This window comes from Nomia melanderi, chromosome 10 (assembly GCF_051020985.1).
Source record: "Nomia melanderi isolate GNS246 chromosome 10, iyNomMela1, whole genome shotgun sequence".
Lineage (NCBI taxonomy): Eukaryota > Metazoa > Arthropoda > Insecta > Hymenoptera > Halictidae > Nomia > Nomia melanderi.
The window spans coordinates 2,237,986-2,263,431 of NC_135008.1; the positions used below are offsets into that span (position 1 = coordinate 2,237,986).

The following is a 25,446-nucleotide window of genomic DNA, read 5'->3' on the forward strand; positions in this document are numbered from 1 at the left end:
GCGACGCAGGTCATCGACCATCAAAAAAATCGCAAGGGTGCAGTATTGCATCGGTCGCCGAAGATCCTCGGGAGCGGGCGGCGGTGCGTGCGGTCGCCGGTGGGGGACGGCCACGTGACCGAGCGCGTGTTCCAACAATAACAGCTGCACTGTTGCACTTCCCTCAATTCACGTTCAGCCTCCACCGAAGCAGGATCTCCGGCGAGTCCTCCGAAACCCCTCGGACACTCTTCGTTCGTTCGTTCGTTCGTTGTTTCTTGACAGCCGACAGAGTATCCTCTGTCTGTTCGAGCTGCAAAGTCGAATTTACCCTTGCTACCAGTGCGAACCGCGCGGATCTAGATCGAAGGATCTGTCGGTCGATCCCAACCGATCGTGAATCGTAGCCCGGCGATCAACCGAGCCGCGCGTATGGATCGTGAGCCGCGAAGATTGGATTTTAAATGAACTATCGCGGCCGAGCTGATTTATTTCGGTGATTGAAAGTGCGCCGCTCGAACGGTTCGCGTGGGATGCTGTAAGAGAAAGAGCGGCCGATCGACGCTTCCAAGGAAATATCGAGGACAGAAAGGGAAGGAGAGGATGCCGTCGAAGATGATTGCGCGAGGATTAATCTTCGTCCTCGCCGCCTGCTTCTTGCTCGCTCTCGTCGAGGTAAGACGGTTCGCTCCTCGGATTTCAATGGACCCGCCGGTTAATCGATTTTCTTTTTAACCCTTTGCACTCGAAGCCTCTCCTAGGAATATTCAACGTCCGACGAGCTGCAGACGCTTCGGGAAATTGAATTAACCCTTTGCACTCGGATGTATGTTACTAGATTTTTACTATTTCTTTACGAGGAAGACGATGTTATGTGAGACTTACTCCCTGGTTTCATACGATAAATCTGTAAAATTCGATAATATTTTACCTTCTGTGATTGATCTGAGAAATATTGAAGAAGGTCCGAATGCAGAGGGTTGAAAATCGATTCGTTCGTAGCGAAGTAACGTAACAGTCGAAGCTTCAAGATTTAACAGTAATTGTTACAATCATCCTTAAAAATCGATTCGTTCATAACGATCCAAATAGCATAACAATCGAAGCTTCAGGATTTAACAGTAATTGTTACAATTATCATTAAAAAATCCATTTACGTCTCGTGGAAAACTGTCGAATGTTTCCAGTGAAAAGCTTCCGAGTGCAAAGGGTTGATAAATTAATTAAAGGGATTCTCAGTCACCATTTGATGCGATATATACAAAATCACAAAGTATTATAAATAATACTAAGCTTCGCATAATGCATCAATACGTGGAATATTTATATAAAACAGCTTTCTTCCTTCATTTACATACGTTTCTTCATTACTTTCAAATAATGTCATTTACGTCCCATCGAAAACTGTCGAATGTTCCCAGCGAAAATCTTCCGGGCAAAGGGTTAAGTCCCTCCGGTGTCCGATGTCTTATTTACGAAATCTCGCACCCCTCGTTTTCCGCCCTCCGCGCCGCGAATGGATTCCTCCCGCTAAGGAATAACGAATGAATCAATTTCTCACGGAACGGTACGCTTCGCGATCGTGTCGCATGCTGCGGAACGGATTCCGCAGCGGCGGTACATGCAGCCGAGCGGAGGGCCCATCGGAGAAGCGCGTAAATCTCCATCGAGCGCGTTTGTCCCTCGACGCTGGATTAGCAGTTGATTCTGATTTATCCGGTGCCGAGCGGACGCTGCGCAGGTGTGCTCGCTCGGCCGGCAAACCTCAACGGTCCGTAGAAAAGTTGTACGAACGCCGTTCGCGCGACAGGATCGCTCGTCGAAGTAAACAAACGAAAGCGAACAGCTTCGACATCGTCGCGAGAAGGTTCGCCGCGATCGGCGAGGCCGAAGCAGGATGAATTGCGTAAGGCGCGGTCTTGAACGCGAAGGAAGCGATAATTCTTGACAATTACAACCGCCGGTGAACATTTATGCGGGATACCGCTAAGAATGAAAACTTTGACGCTAAAACTAGCGGACGGGTTGGATTGAGCTGAGGATGTTCATTTTGTGAGTATCTTAACCCCTTGCTATTCGAGTAACTACATCATTCGTCTGCGACTTAGTCTTCCAAATATGAACATTTCATCTCAATGCGCATGGATCAAAGCAAAAAGCTATTTTGTTACTATCAACATTTTATCTTGAAAGAAAATTTCTACGTAAACTGCAGTGGACAATTTCTCCTTTTTTCTAAACTGCGGATAGAAACACTTTGCACGAGCTCAGTAGCAAAAGTAAATAATACAAGGGGTTAAAGACACGGGAGAAACGATCCCCATCCGACCGAGAGAATCCTCGCGAGCCGATCGCGGCGTGCGCTCCCCCAGTTCCAACCGGCTAATTATCCGCGCGGCGGGAACGATCGGGTACAGATAAAGCGGATTCGCGTGCTGGCCCGGTAACGACAATCGGAAGGACGAGAAAGGGCGCCGGGCCGGGGGAGCCCTTTATTTCGCGTCCGCGTCCGTGTGCGCGGCGCATGCATATATGCATCAGGATCCAGGCCGAAAGGTCGACGAACACCGGAGATAACTGTACGGCGGGGGAGGGCCGTCGCGGCGGAATTAACGAAAACCCGTGGAAACGCCGCCGCGATGAAAGGGGTAGCGGGAAAGTTGAAAGGAGGAGGAGGACGACGAGGAACACGGGGAAAAATGGAAGCGGAGGAGGACAGAGCTGAAATGGAACGGCGAACGCGGGACAGGGGTAAACCGAGTGGAACAACAGGAACGCGAGGGTGGCCGGCGGGACAAAAGGAGCCGCGGGGAACGGAATAGAACGTTAACGGTGAAAAACAGAGATAGGGGATGAAAGAGGGAGATGAAAAGATGGCGCAGAGGAACGGCCGGGCAAAAAGATACACGTGTAAACAGAATACAAAGGCCGGGGCACGGGGCTCGTGCCTCTCCTTGGATTTTATTCGGTGGCTTTTGCGCCTCCTTTTTCCCCTCGCCGCTCGGGGACGGGGGTGCGGCGGGGCGGGGCGATTCCACGGTCGTTTCCCGATGTATGACCCGTATTCCCCTAGACGTCGCGAAACGGCGGCTGCACCCGGGAAGCGGTTTTCCTCCTGTATTCCGTTTCCGCGCGCCGGCTGCGCTCGGGTTTCGCTTATTTATACCGCGGGAATACGGCAACGCGGAGGCCCCCGTGTAACGGAACGGGGATTGTTAAAGGGGAACGGTTTTTTGCGAAAATCGAGGAGAGAAAGGTGGAGAGAGTAAGGAACGAGTGCGCAGGGGAAGAGGAATCGGGACTGTAGGCTGCGGAGGAAGGTTTAACCCTTGCGGTTGGCGAACTGTGGAGGATGGAATTGTTTCGGTGCGCCGATCGCGGGGGGTAATCAACTATGGATAATTGAGCATTTGTTTAAGTAGGATTGTAATGGTTTGCGAGGTCGAAGGGTGGAGCTCGTTTTTAGAGGTGTAGAGATTAACGTTAGTTTTTTAGGTTTGATTGCTACTACTCAATTAGTTTCGTTAATTTCTCATAGAAGTGTCTGTACTATTTTAATAACTGTAACAGAAGAAATCAGAAGTAAGTCATTTTTACCCATCTGGTAGTTCTACTGTCAAATCATTTGTATACGGGACTACCAATCTACGAAAATTCTCCGAGATTATTACTCAATTAGTTTCCTTAATTTCTCGTAGAAGTGTCTGTACTTTCTTAATAACTATAACACAAGAAATCAGAAGTAAGTGATTTTGACCCATCTGGTAGTTCTATTGTCAGATCATTTGCATACAGGTGTACCAATTTACAAAATTTCCCGAGATTTTCAAAACATCTAGCACACTTCGTACGTGAGACTAAGACGAAAGCAGCGGGTTAATGCGGCATCGCATTAGCCTGGGCGGGGGTGGAAAAGGAGGAAGTTACACAGAGGTGGAGTCGGAAGGATCAGACGCGACGACGAGTCGGAGTCGCGAAGCCAGGAGCCGTGGGAGCTGACGAAAGGCTCGCCCGGCTAGGCCAGTGTCTGCTAACAAAGTGCGGAACACTGTCACGTCCACTTGCACGCGTAGCAAAGCCGAGGGGTGGGGTCGAACGCCGACGATCGCGGAAAGCGTTTTAACCTGTCGCTGTCTGAGAAGTTATTCCCATCGTAAATGAATTCTTACGTGGGAAAATCGGCGATAGGCATTGCTTTTAGTTAGTCGCTTCAGTTCGGCTTTTCCTCGGATTAGAGTAAGGTTCGGTGCGTCGGCTTTGCGATCTTCTAAGTTCTCTGATCGATTGAATATTCATCGATTTTTCATAATACAGTAGATCTCTCTGCAATGTGATTAGAATATTCCGTGTTACAGGGTTCCACGTTTACGAATTCCTCGTGAAATTCTCTTTTCGAACACCGGTTCAATTTATATTCATCGGTCTTGGTTACTTTTTGATGATCTATCGACCCTTTGCACTCGAGAGGAGACTCTCAGTCTTTTGATTTGATATAAAATTACAAAGTGTTGTGTATGATATTTATCCTTTGAACTCTAGGCTCTAATATTGCAGCAATTATAATGTTAAATATTTTAATGGATCAAAGAAACTACCCTAAAATTATTCGATTTTCCACACATCCAAATTTTGCATTGAGAATGAAAATAAAAGATCGAATTAATATTACAGCACTTCTAATTTTCGCTAGGAATACTATAAAAATTGCAGTTGATGATTGATTACAAAACAACCTGGAGTGCTAAGGGTTAAGTTTTCTATAATGCATCGATACGTGAAATACTGAAATAAAGCAGCCTTGTTTCATAACGGTTTTCTCTTTACTTTCAAAGAACGTTGTTTACATCTCATTGAGAAACTTTACACGTATCTAGTGAAGAACCGAATGCGAAGGGTTAATCATTTATAGAATGACACATTTGAAAACAATGTACGTGTAACGTACCATCGAACAAACATCGATTGCAGCCGAACGCTCCAAAGTAGAAGTTTCCAAAGACTCCCCTAAAAACATCAGTTCCAAAACACCAAACACGATTTTTCACGAAATGAATCCTCCCCCCAATTCTCTCATCAGCCAACCAGAAAGGTAACCTAGGCACATACCAACGCTAGTCGCAAAATCCGAACAAGAACGGAATCGAACGCAGCACGTCCCGATCGGATGAATAAACAAGGACACGGCCGAGCGGCGAGACGGCTTTCGCGAATTCCCGCGTCTCCCCGCTTGGCTTCGCCGGTAAATGGGTCGCCTTTCACGAGCACGTTCCTTGGACGAAATTCTCGCGAGTCCTATCGAATATTTAACGATTTTACCGTGGCGTATGCACAAAGCCGGCGCGGGAACGATACGCGCGGCGCCGCGCGGTGGAAATCGATTCGACCGGAGGATTTGAAAGGCCGCGCCGCGTAAATGGGGCGGTCGAGTGGGCGCGGGAGAAGAACCGGCCGATTAACAGGCGTCGCGGGGTTCCCCGGGTCGCGGGAATCCGGAGGAAAACGAAGGAAACGAGCGGGACCGTTAGAATTCCCGCGGACGCCCGCTCGCTCCAGACGGACGCTTCTTTCGGCTCGAGTTCCCAGCGAGCGCTTTTCAGAAAAGGAACGCCTCTGAGAGAATCCCGTCTCGACGGAAATTAACCACTCGCGAAGGAAAGTCTTCGGTCTGCTAATATCGAACTCCGACTGGAATAATAGAGTCGAGCTCGATGAATTGTAAGATACGTGTTCGGCATGGTTCATTTGGTTAAGATTTTCATTCGTGTTCATTTGAAGTTTAAATATATTTCGAAGAATTTTCGTTAACCCCTTGGCCTATGATTTCTTTCTCAACTCAAATCTTAAACAATAGAAAGTCAGATATTAGCTTGATTATTCCAATAACGAGAGATCCAAGAATCTTGTAGCATAGAAATCTATCAACAACTTAACCCCTGCATTACTAGGTAGCTAAAAACTAGGCCAGAATTGTAATTAATGTCTGCCTGAAATGCTAGCCTAGTGAACTGATCGAGAAGGATTTATTTCATCGTCAAAAGCCTCGCTAACTGCCCTCCGACCTTTCTATCTTCTCGCCTCATTCGTTTAACCCTTTGCGAAGATTCTTTGAAACGTCCAAAACCTTCGGCGGATGAAGTGAAATTACATATCGATCGTTTAATTAACAGGCAAACAGGAAACTACGTGATCTCTTGCTGTTCCACCAATTAAATCATTTGCTCGCGACTCAGTCTTCCAAATATGAAAATTCCATCTCGCCGGAATGTCGACGTTCGTCCGCAAAGGGTTAAAACATCGCAGCATCGCAGAGCAGCTCGAACACACAACACACGCACAAGACACTCAACACATCCTAACACGTTGCACATTTCACAATCTGAAATTGCGAGCGCAATTGTAGCTTCTAGTCACTGGCGACTACATTGCGATCGCGATCGATAGCGCGAGGGGTTGTCGCGCTGATAAAAATCCTCGTCCGCGAAGGGTTAATGAGTCGAGGCAACAGGCGGCCGCGTAACATCGGTTTCCATCGCAATTTCAATTCCCCTCGCGACGGGGAGCTTTGTCTCGGGAAAGTGAAATGGAACGTTCCCATTCTCGGAAGACGTTGGAAGGGAACGAGGGGTTAGAACGGGGGGGAAGGTAGCCGGAAGCCGGATATCCCCGAAGAAGCGCGCAGCGCCGGGATTCCTGCGTAGGCGGCTGGCTCCGTGGGCTGGCGAGACGCGTAGGTCGAGCGCAGGGTCGGCGCGGGATCGTGAAGACCGCCGGGGACTGGCGGATCTACCGGCTCCCGGTTCCCATGGCATGCTAATGAGCCCCGCGAACCACGAAATACCCCAGTGAACTGAATAGCGCGCTGACAACATCTAAACCCACGGCGGAACGCTCGCTCGGCGAACGCATCGAACCGATCTCCTACTGGCTTCGCGGCTGGTCTAGTTGCCGGTCGCGTTGCCGTTGCTGCCGATTATTCGCTCTCTTAACCATTTCGATCGTGGCGTCCTTATGTAAGAGTATACTATATACATTGGTGCATCTAAATTTGGGAATTTTATTGATTGTAACCCTTTCGATTATGTAAGAGTATACTAAATAAATTGGTGCATCTGAATTTGGGAGTTTGTTTGATTGTAACTATTTCGATCGTGGCGTCCCCGTGTAAGAGTACACTAAATAAATTGGTGCATCTAAATTCGGGAATTTAGCTGGTCTAGTTGCCGATCGCGTCGCCGTTGCATTATTCGCTCTCTTAACCCTTTCGATCGTGGCGTCCTTATGTAAGAGTAAACTATGTACATTGGTGCATCTATATTTGGGAATTTGATTGATTGTAACACTTTCGATCATGGCGTCCTCGTGTAAAAGTATACTAAATAAATTGGTGCATCTAAATTCGGGAATTTAGCTGGTCTAGTTGCCGGTCCCAGATGAGAAGTTTTGAGGAACACAGTTGTTTTCAGAATATATGTTGAGTTTACTTTTATGAAAGTATTTTCATTGTGAAGGAAAGCCGATTGGTATATCGATTTTATAGTGATTAGATCAGTGGTTCGTTATCGATATTGAATGTGTGGTTTCGAGATTGGAACTAAAGGGAACTAAAGGGTTGACGCTAGAAATCCAAGTTAAATTGGATTTGCGCACTGCCAAGTCGACATTGGTAATTACAAAACAAGAATTCAAGAGTTGATAATTTCGAGCTACTTGTTAGTTGTAGCGTTAGATTCCAAGTGAAACCGATGTACACGTTCGTTCCCTTCACCTCGAAGTTTAATCTTGATTATCTCGAGATAGTAATTGTCCGAATGAATGATTAGACGCCAGCCGTTATTGCTCACGCGTAATTGGCTCGCATTTAGCCTTACCCTAAGTAGGTTCCCGCCGGCTTCTTTCAGCTCCCGGCGTGCACGAGCGAGCGTTTCCGCGTCCGTCTTATTTTCGGGCCCCCCGGGAAATCTCATTTCGACGCGAAGAATAATTGCGACGAAAAGGGAGAAACGAGCGGAGTAAACCCCGGCCGGGTCGCGCGGGTCGGCGCCGGGAAAAGAATGCAGGAGACGGTGGCGCAAGAAATAGACAATTAAAAGGACGAGAGTCCGAGCTCGTTACTCCGTTAAGATGTACGAGCAAACGCGCTCCGCGGGACAGCAGCGAGAAAGTCACCGCTGAAAACTGTAACGGTGCTCGACGAGCCCTCTCCACCAACGGAACCTTTCCAGAGCCGCCTTTGCTCGGCCGTAACAATGGCCGTTAACCCTCTATGGGCCGAATTTTTGTTCATTTGTGAAATATTCTAATAAACTAGCTTTGTTGCTCAATGTATTTGTGACCTCCCTTAGAGTTAGTTCCAAAGAATATCGTCTTTGTGTTGTCAAAAAATGTTAAATACTTCTAGTGAGAAATTTCCGATTTCTTGCTGTTCGAATAGATAAATTATTTGTTCGCGACTCGGTATTCCAAAAATGGAAGATTCAAAAATTAATTATTCCGGTGACGGTTTCTTCAATTCTATTGTCTTCGATCCAATGAATCTAAAGAAAATATTAATGAAACTGAAACGAGTCTTCTCTTCAAATTAGTTTAGAAATCTTCATCGCGAGTCTCACTCGTCAAGGGGTTAATTTCATCATATAAAATACAGGATTACGACCGCCACAATATGACGCTATTGTCTTCCCTAGTTTCTAGGTTATTCCAACTCGTTCTCAGTTAATTGCATCGATCAAAAGCGACGAACACCGACTAGATAATGTTAACTAAATTACGAAACCCAATCTACGAAACTCGCGGTTGTTATTCTTATCGAGGCGCCCCGAGAATCTCCCGAAAACCGGCGTCGCGATCTCGTCCTCGAACGAAGACGACAAGGCTGTTCCGGCTAATTCATCTCCGCGCGGCGGGGAACGCTCGAACAGTTCCGCCGGAGAAGGCTCCGGGTCTTACCTGTTAGACGGAACAAAGATACCACCCTCGGCAGCGCAGTTAAACGAGTGGCTTTTTATGTCGCGAGCCGTTCAAGGGACAGAAGTATCCTAAACAACAATGACACTGTCGCGAGGATGGTCATGTCCCAGATCTCACGAGAGGGGTGGCTCGAAACACAAAAACCAGGGAGGCTTATCGAGCGGGGGAGGGGGCGTAGGTGCTCCGGAGAAGAGCATCTTTTTTATTCTCGCGCGAGCGCGCTCGAGAGAGCAGCCTGGAAGCGGAGAATATTTAACCGAGAACGGGCAATTTGTCAGGGCTGCTTTTACGCGCTCGTACATCGTGCTTCCGGTGGCAGCCACGTACTACCCTGCGAGAGCTACGTACGCCGCGGCGGTTGCTGCTCGAGGATATCGGTGGCAGCGCCGTCGAACGCGCGATGATGCGGGATTTTTAGTCTATCGTTTAACACTTTCGTAGCGAAGAAAAGTATTGTCGAGTGCAAAGGGTTAATAAACAGTAGATTACGAAATCAAATAAACAGTAGATTAGATTAGGAAATCATAGATTAGGAAATCGAAGATAACGAAGCGTGACACCCTGATTGCTACCATGTATAGTTGGGTGATCGCTTGATTTCTGGAACTGTATAGAGGCGAGAGTCTCCCTAGTGTTCAGTTATAGTTTTGATTGGTTGTAGCTTTATTACAGTAAATTATGAAATCAGGAAAGAAACTAGGAAACTAGAGAAATGGATCAGTAGAGTTCCTCAGCCTAGCCATCGAATGATCTAGTATGCTTATGAGCGTTGTTATAGGATCTTCTGACAATAAGCAAATAAAACGACTTAACAGAAAGGAATTAACAAATCTACCTCTGGCAAAGGAACAGAGGAACTCAGTTTACGATATAATAAATGTATCTTAGAATCTCCCCCGATCCAGCTGGGTCTACCCTACTAGAGGTTAGCTTCCAAACGGAGAACACCTGTACGCCGTAGCCATCTTCAATACTCGGTGCCCCGGGCTCATTCGAATGTTTAGTTACAGAGCGATACCGATTGAAGTTTAGCTGTCTAAGTTTAAACTATGGAATTTTGAATGGGAATTGGAGAAGTATATTCATCGCTTAACACTAGAACTACCAATCACTTAGACTTTTTCAAATTTCTTTAGAAAAACCATAAGCTTTATTAAGATCTCAATTGAGTTGTATTTCAACTTTGCTATTACTTAGATTCGTTAATTTCTCGTAGAAGTGTCTATACCACTTTAATAACTACAACAGAATCTGAAGTCATGTTGACCCATCTGGTAGCTCTACTGTCAAATCACTTATATAGAGTATAGCTCTACCAACGTAAAATCCTCCGAGATTATTACCCAATTAGTTCCATCTTCAATACCCGTTGCCCCGAGCTAATTCGAACGCGAGTTTCGCGTTCTAAAGCGGACATGTGATCAGGTCAATCTGCCGCGAACCCCTAGCGCACATCCTCCGCCCCCGGGTAGACGCGATGATTTAAAGGCTCCGGCGTGCACCGCTTGGGAACCGCCTCGCGATCGTTTCGGGTAACGACGGCATGCATAAGCGCACGGCCTCCTCGGCGCGGCTACTTCGGCCGCGATTCCCTCGCGCCACAATGCGCCGCCATATATCGTGCCCGGCGAGAAGAGGATCGAGACGCGGGCTGCGAACTTTCGGGCCTCCCGCCTTCTCGTTCCTCTCGATATCCTCACGGAGGAGCGCAGCTGCGTAGGTGCGCAGTCGATTCGAGCCGGGGCCCTCGGGCCCCAGAAAGCGAGTCCGCTCTAACTCCGTCGACGGGGAGGAGGAGGAGGAGGAGGAGGTGGCCGAAGGAACAATGGGGTGGCGGCGGGCAAAGATAATTATCGGAGTTGCCGGCGCAGCTGCGCCGATTCGTTTCACCCTCCGGGCGAGCGAGAGGCAGCGGGCCTTCCTGCTGGAAACAGGGCCCGACGCTGCCCGCCCTCCGCGCGTAAAAGTCGAAACCTATGGAGAAGAGTTCAGCGTGCCGTGACACCGCGCGCCGACCGCCGCGGCTTGTCCTGCCCGCCGCTCGAACACGTGCGCCAGCAACCCTTCGACCGCTACGGACCGTTGCACCCGCGCAACGAAATGCGAACGGACCCCTCTTGCACTTCCTTCGGAAGCGACAAAGCTTCCGAGACTTTCTCGCGTGTCGCTTCGAGACTGGCTTTAGGGTTTTCGTGTTCCGAGGTAGACACTCGATTCGATGTTAACGCATTGAACTCTGTAGGCTCCAATATTGCAGCAGTTATAATATTAGATGTAACAATAAAGCTATAATAATAAATAGAATCTTTCAAGTGAAGAACTGTCGAGTGCAAAGGGTTAAATATTTTAATGAATCTTAAAGAAACTACCCCAAGATCATTCGATTTTTCACGCATTCAAATTTTGTACCAGCAAATAAAATAAAAGATCGAAGAAATGTTGCATTTCTAATCTTCGCTAGGAATACTATAAAAATTGCAATTGCTGATAGATTACGAAACAACCTAGAGCTCTAAGGGTTAACCCTTTGATCTCTGTAGGCTCCAATATTGCACCAGTTATAATATTAAATATTTGAACGGATCTTAAAGAAACTACCCCAAGATCATTCGATTTTTCACGCATTCAAATTTTGTACCAGCAAATAAAATAAAAGATCGAAGAAATGTTGCATTTCTAATGCAACTGTTTTTGTTGATTAGTTGGCTCACAGGAAAATCGATCAGGACTTCGTATTTCCGGAATAAAATGATTATATTCTTTTACTTATAAGGATATAGAACGGCCATTGCCTTCTGCACCCACATTTACAAGCCACAGACGGCATCAACGCGTTAAACTGTGTTAGATTATACTTGATGCAGAGAGCGCAATTAGATTGAAAGACCGCGAAGCCTTTGAACCGCAAAGTGCTAACTTTTCACTTCTTCCCGGTAACTCCGTTCCTCACAATTCTCCGACTACCTTCCGTGTCCATCCCGCTGCCAAAGTTCGCACTGTTTCCTTTCCTACGTTCCCTCGGCGAACTCGGGAACAAACAGAGGTTAAAGTGCTCCAGAACTGAATGCGGGGAAAGCCTATTCAGCGGTTTTATGCATGTCGCATAGACCCGCACAGGAAGGCGAAGACAAAAGTCGGTTGGCTCGTTCGCCGCTGCACGCGCCGCTGAATAAACACAGTGGCCTGGGACACCGGGGATACCAATTTAGCAGACTGTCGAAATATCGAGTCCGCCGGTGGCAATAAGCGACGGTTGCGTTGCGTTTCTTTCGCTCGTGACGGCGACGCCACGCGGAAAAGTATCGGGACGTGTTCGCCTTCGAAATATTCAGCGGCGGCGAATTTTCGAGCGGAACACGCGACCTGCGAACGGAAAGCCACGTTGCCAACCGTTCCTAACACATTGAACGTCGGCTAAATTTCAGCTACTGAAAACGTGAACGTGGGTGACTATATTGATGTATTTTTTAACGTCGATTAGACCAAAATTTCTAACTTACGGAAGAGAATATGGGATTCGATTTTGTAAATTTTACTTTGGATTTGTTATACGTATCTAGAATGTTAAAAACTTTTTAAAGATTTTGTGACTAAAAATCTAGAACTACCGAGTGCTTAAGCTGACTTTTGGGAATTTTCTTGTGAGAACCACAAGTGTGTGATTATTGAGATTTCAAGTGGATTAGATGTCAATTTAGGTGCGAAATCAGATTTCGCAATAATTTCTGGAACAGATAATTGTGGAAGAAGACAAAGGAATGCGTCATTTTGAAGCTTTTCGCTAAGCAGGGGATGTCGGTGACCCTTGGTACCTGATGACTCGTTATAGATGACTAGCCCTGGATGAGACATTTGTGTATTTTACCTAGGATTTTGGACTTGTGGAAAACATGCTGATATTTTGGACGCGGCGGGTCTAGACGCTTATCCATGGTGCGATATTAGGTTGGTCAGCCAACATGACGTTTACGAAGAATTACGGTAAAAATCGCTAAAGCGAGTCTGAATCATCTTCGAGATTTATATCACGATAAACTGCATTAAATATAAGCGTTATCATCTGTATCATTGGTCGATTATCAAAGGTTCTACGATTCAACTTCATTTCGCTTTCGTTTCCGACGCGATCGAAGAATATAGAATGATACAGAAGATATTCAGACGCCGAACGTGAATCAGCGATCAGCGAAGGCAACAGAATCGGAGGAGAGAGGAGGAAATAAAATGGGAGTGATTTACAGGCGTTCGTGGATCTACAATAACGACGGAAGTAACGGTGCTGGTAGTGACGCGTGTGAATAGGACTTCCGGCAGGACAGGCGAACCGGAAGCGGTAATTGCGACGGCTTTTGTGTCTTTCCTTTTTCCCCCTGCCGCGCCGGCGTGTATCGTCGCGCCGATAAATTCCGATCGAAAATCGTGTCTTTCCTGATGCACGCGTACGCGCGTCCAATAGAAATTTCCCTCTTCACCATTGTTTCTTCCGTTACGGACGACGCGTCTGTTCCTCTATGGGATCAGGCGATTGGGTGTTCCACAAGGTGTCGGGAACGAATGTTTCTCTAATAAGATCGGCGATGTCGAAACGCCTCGGAGAGCCAGAGGCTGACGCGAAATTTCGTTGCTATATTTAGCGACGACGATACTCGAGTATCGAAGCGGATTCAGCACTTAGCGGAAAACACCGCTCGTTTTAATGGGGCTGCGATCTGCCGCGTTCGCGTAACGACGCGTGCAACGCGAGCGTCGGGTTAAAGGGTTAGTCTCGTTTTCAACTTTGGGAAGATCGATGCGTTCTCTTGCGTTTTCGTCGAGCGTGTGTTTCTTGGAATATCCGTGGCGAAGGATGAGGTGGGATTTTTAGAAATAAAGTTGTAGGTAGTTGAGGGTTTTATAATTTTTGTAAGATATCAACAAAACTATCGTGCAGATTTTCCAAAAGGAATCATCTATATATACATGTATAGATATATCACATGTATATATAGGAATCCTCATTTTCAGCTTAGATGATTCTTTTTGAGAAATTTGCACGATAGTTTTGTTGATTTCTTACACATATATTTACAAAATTCAAGCTATATATATAGAGCTATATATAGTTTCAATATATATATATAGAGCTACATATAGCTTGGATTTTTTAAATATATACCTAAGAAATCAACAAAACTATCGTGCAAATTTTTCAAAAAGAATCATCTGAGCTAAAAATAAATACGTTGAAACGCCGAAATATAATTATTATTAACGAATCGGACTTCGCGTCATTCACCCGGATCCCAAGAGTCATTCGCGAGCCGATTCGCTGCAGGTTTTTCGTCGTTTCCGGCGTCTTGGAGCCGTTTAGAAGGCGGACGAAAGTTGAGGGGAAGAGGATCTTCGCTGGCAGTGTCGGCGAGGCTGCAGTTATCCTCGGATAAACGATCGGAAATTGTTAAGGCCCGTTTCCAAGCGGCGCGGAGGCTCGCCCTGCAAGGGCGTCGTCGGTTGCGGCTCCTTCCGAGGACGCAATTTCCTTGTTTCCCGTCTGCGAACCCCTTTCGTCGTTGATTGAAGCTAAGAACCACGCTTGGACCACAATTTGACTATTCGACGAAAATTGAGGGGATGATTTTCATTTGGAAAATAATTTTCTGTGAATAATTCCCGTTTCTGTTTATGTAACATTCACATCGAAACGCGAAGTATCTATTGTCATTTATCTATATATATATATATATATATATATATATATATATATCTATTGTCGCGGAGCGTCACGCGAGATATTTCCAAATGATGTCGTCTAAGTTTCATCAAAAAGTCTCGAGTGTTTCCAACGAAAAACTTCCGAGTGCAACGGGTTAATATCGAGTTTCGTCGAGAAAACCGGCGTTCGGCCTCGCCGCGCGGTTCTTTCGAGTGCCGGGACGTCACCGGTAACCGGAACCGAAGAAGAAAATGATTTCTCGGTTCCCTCCGAGCCGGTCGTCCGGACAATTCCACGGCGAAAACGTAATGCGCGAGCGATTCCGGCGGCAGCTAGCTGTAACCGTTCCTCGGAAGCGATTACGCAAAGATCGTCGCGGCAACGGCGAGATAAATTCTCCGCGTCGAGCGCCGCTCGCGACGTTAACTGCTCCTATTCGTCTCGGCGAGGGCCTGCCTCTATTCTCTACTGCACAATGATAAAAGATTCCGACCCGATGGTCTTTTATAAGCGCGACAAAGCGGAGGCAACTGCCCGCTTCGCGCCACACCGCGACAGGCTACTTTAGCTGACTATTCTTTAACCCTTTGAACTCTGTAGGCTTCAATATTGCAGCAGTTATAATATTAAATATTCGAATGAATCTTAAAGAAACTACCCTAAGATTATTGGATTCTTCCATCCAAATTTTGCATTGAGAAGGAAAATAAAAGATCGAAGAAATGTTGTGTTTCTAATTTGTCGCTAGGAATACTATAGAAATTAGTTGCAGTTGCTGATGGGTTAAGGGTTAAACGCCGCTGACACTTCCGGAGACCCTCGTTGCACGCTTCGCGAGAAACAGCTTAGCCGTCGAACCATTCGGACGTAGAATGCCATTAATCGGCCCGAAAAAAGCAATGAGGAAATTATCATCGGGGGTTGCGCTCACCCGCTGCATCGGATCTTTATATGGCATTTGCGCGACGGGTTTCCTTTCCGTGGCGCGTGACCGGGTTACCGCGGCGAGTTTCGTCGGCCTAAAGAAATCGAAGCAAGAAAGAGCGCGAGCTGATGTTGCCGATCGCAGAACGGATGCAGCTTACCGTGGCTGTCTCATTAACCTTAATCGGACCGCGATGCGACTTTGGGTCGCGTTTGAACTTTTTACTTAAATTTCTTTGAGTTCAAGGTTTACTCGAGCTTCTCAAATTTCGGCTCTATGAACAAAAACAATAGCATTCTAATCATTCCTTTCGTTTCATTTCTTTAGAGAAATTAACAACGTATTCAATAGTTCCAATAATTCCATCGAACGAATATATTTTGTAACTTTCAAGTTACAGTGACAAACTTTCACGCCTCCGCGTATGAAAGTTGAAGTTAACCGATTGCTTAATTTTATTCGACACTTCGAGTGCAGAATGAAATAAATCAACAAGATGCCAATATACTGATACGTGACTTTAAAGTTACACGGGCCTACAGAGGGTTAAAGCTATCTTCGTCCGTTCGAAGTCGAAGAGGAGCAAGGCTGACTCGCTCGCCGCAATATCCGAACGACGAATTCCCGTCGCCCGATGGAATATGTGTTAAGGGAGTGGCATATGTCGTACGTGCGCGGTCGGAGTACCGTTGTGTAATTTGTCCGGCGGGGGGACGGGGGGTCAGCTATTATTAACCCTTTTCACCAGCCTCGTTTCACCGGCAAATTGACAGGGTGCATCCTTACGTGAGGAGCGTGGCTCGTGTTACGCGACCGATAAGATGACACTCTTTCGCCTGTTCGAGCTCCTCCCTCGCGTCCGTGCATCACGGTGCCGCTCGCGTGAATTACCCGACGTACTTGTACGTGCTCCGTTCGGGCCCATTCTGCCGGTGCCCGACCGCTTTTTTCATTACCGAAAATGTACACTTTGTCGGCCGCTTTAACGTACGCGTGACTTCTTTTTCGCCAGCTGCGATGCTATGTTATTCCGATGTTTATGGGAATACGTATTGATGCTATTTATAGAGAGATGAATTTTCAAGTCCCAAACGGAACATCGATTTTTCTAGGAACAATAAACTGGACAATAAACGTGAACCTGGTGTTAAAATCTTTTAACCCTTTGCACTCTGGAGGTGACTCTCAGTTGACTATCAGTCGATTTGACAGAGTAAAATTATAAAATTTCATATGTAATGTTTAATTTTGTACAATAAACTATCTTTGTTGATCAATGTACTTGTGATTTCCCAGGGAGTTAGTTTCAGAGAATATCGTCTTCGTCTTGTCAAAAAATGTTAAATATTTCTAGTGAGAAACTCCCGAGTGCAAAGGGTTAACACTATTTCAACCTTAGTCGTATACTCTGAACTGACCTTCGACTTTACCAATGATTATAACATTAACTACGGGAAATGTTCAAAATTCAATGGGGGAAAAATTGTTAAACTGAGAAAAGAATTGTAAGTTAAAATTTCAGAAAGTGTCTTTTGACACCTAGAAATAGTGTTAAGCGGATGATTCTGTTCGTTTGAAACTGTCTTCCACTGCCTTCGAATCTCGAGAGTCTAGATCTGTTGCAGAGTTATAGAATATCCTTGAAACTGCATTAGAATCTAACCAAAGTGTTAAGAATCCTTCCTCGACGCGGTTCGCGATGTCGTTTTTGCTGCAGAACTCGGCGATGAAATTCTATATTCCATTCTCGAGCGGATCCTGGCGGCGTAATCCTCTTTCTAATGCTATTTTCCGTGAGATTAATCGAGATCGAAGTGAAATCGATTGGCTGCCGGAAGCTACGTGTTCCCCGGTCGCCTCCTCTCTCTCTCTCTCTCTCTCTCGCGAGGTTCCTCGGCGAGGAGATAAATCCCGTCCGGCGCGGCTCGATCGGGCAATTTTATCTTCATAAAGAGAGCCGCCGACCGGATGGTAGGGGTTGATGGATCGCGAGGTCCGAAAGTTCGAGATTCCCCGGAGCCCTTCGCGCGACGGTAAGTCCCACGGTCGCGCTATCGTAGGGAGAACCGAGCGGCCGTCCGTGATTAAGAAGAGAAAACGAAAGCGGCGAAAGGGAAGAAAAAGATCGACAGTTTCACAAACCCAGGGCCCGGTGCAATGATGCACCTGATGCCTGAATGACCGTCGGCGCGTGCTGGCAGCCGGCTGCTGCCAGCTGCGACCGATCCGTGGACCCGATCCGTGTTTTCAATGCGAATTGCAATCTGTATAAGAGATGTTGGGGACAACGCGCGTTTTGCGAACGGCGAACGTTTGCGAACGACGAAGAATCGAGGACGTTGGAATTTCAGTTTCGAGAATGATCTCGTTGGAGCTGGTCATGTATTAGGATCAGTGTTTTATAGGGATTTTGTAGAGCGAAATACACAAAAAATATATAACTAAATCGTTTGATTGAATTGAATATTATTACACGTTAATTTAGATGAACGTCACGAAATTAGGTAGCATTATAATATAGAGACGGTTTCAAATCATCGTTTAACGCTAGAACTACGTACCAGTCAGAATGACTGGTTTCGATTGTTTTGTTTCACAATTATTGATATCTTAGAAGCATTGAATATTCGAATTATCTTGAAAATAAATAGCTTTGATTTGAATACTATAACGAATGTCTGAAGAAACCGAAAATAATCTATTGTTAGAATTTTTATGGGGATTACATATCAGTCGTATTAAATCCTCGGTAGTTCTAGTTAATTGAAGGAACAGTAATTTGATTTGGTTGGTCACCGGTGACCCATATGACTTTCAACGTGTTAACCCTTTGCACTCGAGAGGCGCCTTTCACTCGCCATTTGATTAAACCCAACGAAATTACAAACTTTGAAATTCAATATTAAATTTTCTATAATCTACCAACACATGGAACATCGAAATAAAATAGTTTCGTCACTTTCGTGTGTATCATCTTTTTGAATACGTCGCCATAGTGACTCAGTAGTTTCTCTGTCATCGATGACTGTGCACGTCATCGTCTAACATAATTACATAGTGAAGGATTTTGTCAGTCTCAAATCGCAGCGACACACTTATGATATACAGACCGTGCCAAACCTTGCTATACAGAGATATAGATTAGACTCGCAATTAAAGGGTTGAATGATAGTAATATTGCAACGTCACAATCGTATCGACGAATGACGTTATCGGTTCTTAATCATCTGCAGACTTCATATAAATGAATTTCAACTGCGAATCGATGCGACTCCTCCGAAGCTAACTGTACACTGTACTTCAACTAAATTCAGAAACCTAAGACACCCGAGCAATCGCATTAGAATATTAATTAGTTCATACCGCAGAGAAAACGCTCGTACAGTTCTAGTCCGATATCCCTCGATCCGCGATCGGTTGCCAGCTAAAGGAATGGAAATGAGGCGCGCTCGGTTCGTGGGACCGCGGCACGCACGGCAGCGTAATAAGGAAACCGAGAAATTCTAATTTACATCTCGGCCAGGCGAGTCTCATCTTGATCGCGGCGCGTCGCCGACGAAAGAAAGGCGCAAGGTGTTCCGGGAGTCAGGTGGTTTCACCCTTCGACACCTGTTTCCCGGCGTTACGCAGTAAATTTAGATGAAAAGGGATGCGAGAATTCCCTCTCCCTAAGCAACCGTTCGATCGACGGACCTCCGCGAGCCGATCTACATGGGAATCGTTACGATTACGAAGCGAACGGTTCCGATCGCAATGAGAAAAAGTAACGAGGATAATATTCGAAGGGGAACGTTCCGTGAACATTCCTTCCTGTATGGCTTTCGACTCTCGAGCCCCTTCTGTAAATTGGACAGTTCCCATTGCTACCCGGCCTTGCTTTAATTCCACGCTATTCCGCGCAACGATCGCGCTAATTGATCCACAGAGCCCACCGAATAACCAGTTCCTCGAAAGAGCCCGTTAAGCGAGGCCGGGCCCCTAGTCCGAACCGTCTAACCGTGTGCATCTGCCGGGTGTTCCAGGTGAGCGAAGCCAGGCCGCGCATCAGGCACCAAAAAGGAGGCACCCATTGCAGCAGATGCGGTCCAGGCTGGGGCGTGGTGAACCGATGCGTCCGTGGCCGCGACACCGAGTGCGGCAAATGCGCGCCGGGCACCTACAGCCCGCACCACAGCGTCCAGCCCTGCTGGATCTGCTCGAGATGCGGGCCGGGCCTCTACGAGGCGCATCCTTGCACCTCCAAGAGCGACACCGTCTGCGACTCCTGCCACAGGCCGGCCCCGGGCAACCCGGACTACCAGCGGAAGTGCAAGGGACGGGCGAACCTCTTCCTGGCGCCAGAAGACGCGCAGGACACCGGCGAGGAGAGCGTTCTGGTGAACGAGCCCGTTGGCCAGGACCGGCTCGACGATGGGAAAGACATCCTTGAGAAGGACGCCGAGGCGGCTATCATCGAAGGCGAGCTGAACTTCTTGGAGGGTCACTAGAGTCGCGACAGATCGGTTCTTGCTTTCCTTGGTAGGAAGACAGGGGAGAAGGTTCGTAGTGTCGCACGTGGTTCGATGGGAAGGAGGTTCTCTGAAGGATGTCGAAGTGATCATCGGAGAGCTAGACCTTTGGAGGATTAGAGTCGCGATACTCTTGGTTCCTTTGATAGGGGATCAGGGAAAGAAGAAGATAGAAGGTTCCTAGAGTGTCGCACGCGTTTCTTCAATAGACAGTGATGATGGAAGAGAGGTTCTTCAGAAGGATGCCGAAGTGATTCGAAGAGCTGGACTTTTTGGAGGATTAGAGTCGCGATAGATGTACTCTTGGATTCTTTGATAAGGAAACGGGGAAACAAGAAGATAGAAGGTTCCTAGAGTGTCGCACGCGTTTCTTCAATAAACAATGATGATGGAAGAGAGGTCCTCGAGAAGGATGTTGAAGCTGCGATCATCAAAGACAAGCTGATCTTTTTAGAGGATCACTAGAATCGCGACAGATGGATGTCTTGGTTTCCTTGATAGGAAAACAGAAGGTTCCTAGAGTCTCACGCGCATTTCTTCAATGAGCAATGGAAGAGAGGTCCTTGAGAAGGATGTCTAAGCTGCGATCATCAAAGGCAAGCTGAACTTCTTAGAGGATCGTTAGAATCGCGACAGATGGATATCCTCTTGGTTTCCTTGATAGGAAAACAGGAAAACAGAAGGTTCCTCATGCGCCGCACGCGTTTCTTCAACGGACAGCAAGCATCTCTATCTACAAGGGTAGCCAACTCTTCCTCCCGTTGATGATCCCGTCTGATTCCCGAAAAATTGATGAAGCCGTGGGACACCGGCCTCCTCCGGGAATTCGTGCGAGCTGGCGGACCCTTTCGGGTCACACCCGGAATTCGGAGAATCCGCGGCGATCAGCGCGACCGATCGCCTTCTCGGATTCCAGTGCCGCGTTATCCTGACGCGGCGAACGGGATTGGCGAATTTTTGAATCGCCGGCGGAACGGCGGATCCTTTCAAGAATTCATGGCGCCGACGCGGGATGGGAACGGCGGGATGGAATCGGTCCGCGTATTAACATTTCAACGGGGAAGAAGATTGGACCATCCCCGGCGCGTTCTCTTGGATTCATGGAGTTCCCGTATCGAGGATAATTGTTCGGAAACGCGTGTTTGATTATTGTCCCGGGCCGGCTCGGGGAGTCGGTTAACCGGTTGCCTGTGGGATTTCGGTTGAAAATTCTCTCGCAGAGCGCGCGATGAGATCCATCAACGACGAGTGTTTCGTTCCGAGCGCGGAACAGATGAAGCTGATACGCATTGAAACGAAAAACTCGGGCGAAACGGAAGAGAATCACGTTCCTTTGAAAAAGTGAACGATCAATTGTTGAGAATATTAACGCTAGAACTACCAGACCGGTGAAGATTAGATTTCAAGCTTCCTATTCCGTTATGAAGCTGACAAAGGTGCTCTCGTGAGTTTCATTCTACATTCCTGCACTGCTGCAAGTGCAGCAATATGAATCTCAAGAAATCTGCTTTCTTAATTTTCATGACTTATAAACAATTGCTCGGTAGTTCCAGTGTCAATATTATAGACCGGCGAATCCGAAACAAGAATTCAGTCTACACTACGCGAAGCATATCTTCCCATTTCTCCTCTGCGAAGGACACGTTTAACAATTCTTTTTCACGTCTCATTATGAATACTTAAGTATTCTCATTCTTCCACGTTCAAGCGGAAGACGATCCACCTCGCCTCGGTGTGCCCATTATTTTCTGTTTCAACGTAGCTATAAAAACACGGTTGACCGGTTAATTATTCCTCCGAGCTTCCCCTAATCGTCGTCGAATTAAGGCGCTTCGAGAAAGATTTCACCGGGAACACCTGGGATTCCCCGAGTCGGTGTGCGCGTTCTTCGATCGTACCGCGATCGGTTGTAACCGGATCGGCTCAAGCCTCCCTAGAACTACTCGTTAACTCTGGTGCTCGTTCTTCAGCGTATACGCGCGTAATCTTCCCTTCCGCGGGGAGGAAAATCTCCGAAAAGAGGATCGATCCAGCGGCGTCCGCCGTCCATCGATCCTCGATTGCTAGTCAGTTAGCCGATAAGTAGTCGTTACGGTGTAATATAAGACACGACCGATCCTCGGGATCGCGGCGATCGAACCGGGGAGTGTGTACGCGCGTTTCGTATTGCGGAATCGTGGCAGTTCGAATCATCGAAGTTCAAATCGGATCGATCGGACGAAGATTCTACGATAACGCGGTACGATGTAGTCTGTATTGATATAAACGCGACAGAGTAGGGCGCAGGTATCATTAGCGAGCGAAAGAAAATGGCGGCCAGCCCGGATCCACTTTCGGAATCGTAATACGATTATAGATCTCTGTAGAATGTAAGTACACTTCCGATGCGAGCACGGTTGGGAGATGACTCGATGTCAGACAAGCAAGAGATGTCATAGTTCATAGAAAATAAAGATAACAGAAGACCGATCGATCGTCATCTTCAACGTAGACATCGAGTGATCTCCTAGCAGTATGTTCACGTGTCGTCCAAAGATCTCTTCGGTAGTCTCGAAACGCGTTTTCCTTCGGAGAAGAGTAAGTTCGAGAGGAGTCGTTTTTCGCGGAGATCCCATCTGCGGACAAAACCCTTAAATTCGACTATTCGCGTAAAGAATGCTATGCAAACTGCTATACAAACTAATTTTCCCTTGAAAACTAACGATTTCTTGCAGATCAATTTCGTTAACGTCGGAATCGAAATGCAGAGTATCCTTTGCCATCGAAAAACTTCATCCCCGTGACGTAACAAAAATATAGCCGTAACTTTTGTCTGAAGTATTTGTGTGTATCACTCGTACTCCTTAAGTTATCGAGTTTCCTCCGAGAAACGGCCGCACTGCGCGATGGGAAAACCCGCGAGCGTCCTCGAGGGAAATCCTTTAAAAATCGGCCGGAGGACTGGAAGATTCAGTTGCTCTTCTCCGAAGCGGATTCCGCGTGCGCCCAGAGACCGCCGAGCACTGTTGCTCCACTCCTCTCGCTTGCTCCGGAGAGATTCTCTTTTCTTTGTCGGGGAAAGTGCTCCATTGCGTTCGGATAACCGGGAGCACGCGAGCCCCGTGCAAGCGTCCGTGTAAATAAATACACTTCTGTACATATGTGTACGTAGAAACGACAGCGAACGCGGTTCAAGCACGTAACATCCGATCGACCAAGACTGGAACAGAATCGGGGGATTTCCGTTTTCCGCTCCAGGAGCCGCTGGTTTTGTAAAAACTGCGAAACGCCGGTGCACAGAGCACGCCTGCTAACGCGACTACCGTTCGTTCTATTCGCGTTTGACCTCTTGCGCTGGAATTCAGAGATTTGACGGAGTTCTGGAAGATTGCTGCTTTTATCTGTTTCACGCGGATGTGTACGCTAATTCGATTAATCGGTTTGTTTGGAGTGATATGTTTCTGAACAACATACTTAACGCAATTTGATTGTCGATGTTTATAAGTGGTTCGTAATTTTGGAACATAAATTTGGTACGTCTTTCCAGCGCGAGAGGTTAATGTATTTAATGCTGGAACTATTGGATAAATCGAAGTAATTTTCTGATCTTTTCTTTTGAAAAGGCGTGATCTATATCACTTCGATCAGTGATATAGATACATAGAAATAAAATTGTCTGTTGAAATCTTGAACTTCGACGATTTCTACGAGGTAATGACAATTTATCGATAAGTGCATATCAATGGTTTCTCCGAGAAACATAACTTATCAATAATTATAATGAGTTTGAGAAACAATTTACGCACAAATGCACTTCCACGATTTCTACGAGATGAAGATTCATCGAACTGCTCAATAGTTCCAGCGTTAAATAGCGTTCCTCCGCTGCGGTTCCTCCGAAAAACCGGATGTTCGCGTCGAAACCCACAGTTTTCCGTGAAAGCGAACGAGGGACCGCATTCTCGAACGATTCTCCTCCTCGGAGGCCGCCTCGGCGAATTTATAATACGCGAGGACGTCAGACGCAGTCGCGTGACGCGGATGGAAATTCACCAAAGTATATATATATATATATATACATACATATACGCGCAGTTGTGTTATCATTTTATTCGTTTTTATTTATTCGCGTCATCACGTTCGTTCCGTCGATGAACGTATCCGCGACAGACGCCTACTATAGACACAATAAAGTATACAGACATAATAATCTATGTTCCGTTTATTACAACCCCTTCCTTGATCACGCGCGAAACGATAGAAAGAGAATATACTCTATTACGGTCCAGTGTTCGATGCACATGTACACGCTCGCGTGGCTACCGTCGCCGGATTTTCAGCTATTGTCGCGTCTCTTCGCGGAGCACATAAATTACATTCGTTATATTCAGGTAGCGACGTGATTCGTCAGGCATTCGTCGATATATGGAATCGTTTATACACGATTATGCGCTACGATACAAATGTCGGTGAATATTGTCGGAGAAAAATATATTAAACGGATGCACGTAACTTTCATCCCTTCTTGTCTAACCTTCCTCTCGAGTAAGTTCCACTTGCCCGTTGCACGAGAGTTGGCACTGATTCACCAGTTTTTCTCCTCCCATCTGATTTTCAAGCAGCAATTTACTATTCATCGATACAATGGCATACAACTATGATCGAGATATGAACGAAGCACACAACGAAACCCTTCTAGCATCTGCATCAACCCACGCGCCAACTCTCGTTCAACGGGCGTTATTCCCAACCAATGATATAGGCATTCGATACGAAATTAAAGGAGAGAACGAACCGGCACACGATGATCTCGCGGTGTGTGCGACGTTAAATTCGATTCGATGTTTTCACTGCTACCCCGAAACGCTGACGGCCATCGCGAAGTCCCTCGACAACTGTTCGTCTGATCCCGCGGAAATAGAAAACCGATAAGTATAAAACTCGCAGATTACTCGAACAATTTCCCCTCTCCTCTTTTTATACGCGTTTCTGCAATTTTATCTGAGTTCCTTCCTTCTCATCCCCCGTAGCAGTGAAAACGCGGTTGCGCCACGGTCGAACCCGGTGGTGAACCGACGATCGCTGCCCCGACGATACAGTGACGACGATATAACGCTCTATAAATGATCTGAAACAACGTCGATATACTCTCGCACCGTAAAACCTAACTATAAAAATAAGGCGCTGTAAAACATGCCGTGACAGGATAAACACGATTAAAGACGATCCTCGCAATTTCGCATCCATTCAACTGTATTAATTATCCTCTACGCGGTAAAGGTAACCTCGGCTAAATGTGTCCTCTATCATTCTAAGGAACTTTGAGAGTAGATATAAAACGCTCGCCGTTCGGCTAACAGGTTCAGCTTGAAAAACGTTTAAAGTCACTGTGTATT

General features: G+C 46.7%; 1 protein-coding gene across 1 annotated transcript; it reads left to right on the forward strand.

Moving 5' to 3' along the window:
- Window positions 1–184: 184 nt before the first annotated feature.
- On the forward strand, window positions 185–24,247 carry LOC116434057 (uncharacterized). Its single transcript, XM_031992792.2, has 2 exons — window positions 185–654; window positions 19,586–24,247. Exons 1-2 carry the CDS (start codon window positions 583–585, stop codon window positions 20,048–20,050), a joined length of 537 nt encoding a protein of 178 aa, XP_031848652.1. The 5' UTR covers window positions 185–582; the 3' UTR covers window positions 20,051–24,247.
- The last annotated feature ends 1,199 nt before the right edge of the window (window positions 24,248–25,446 follow it).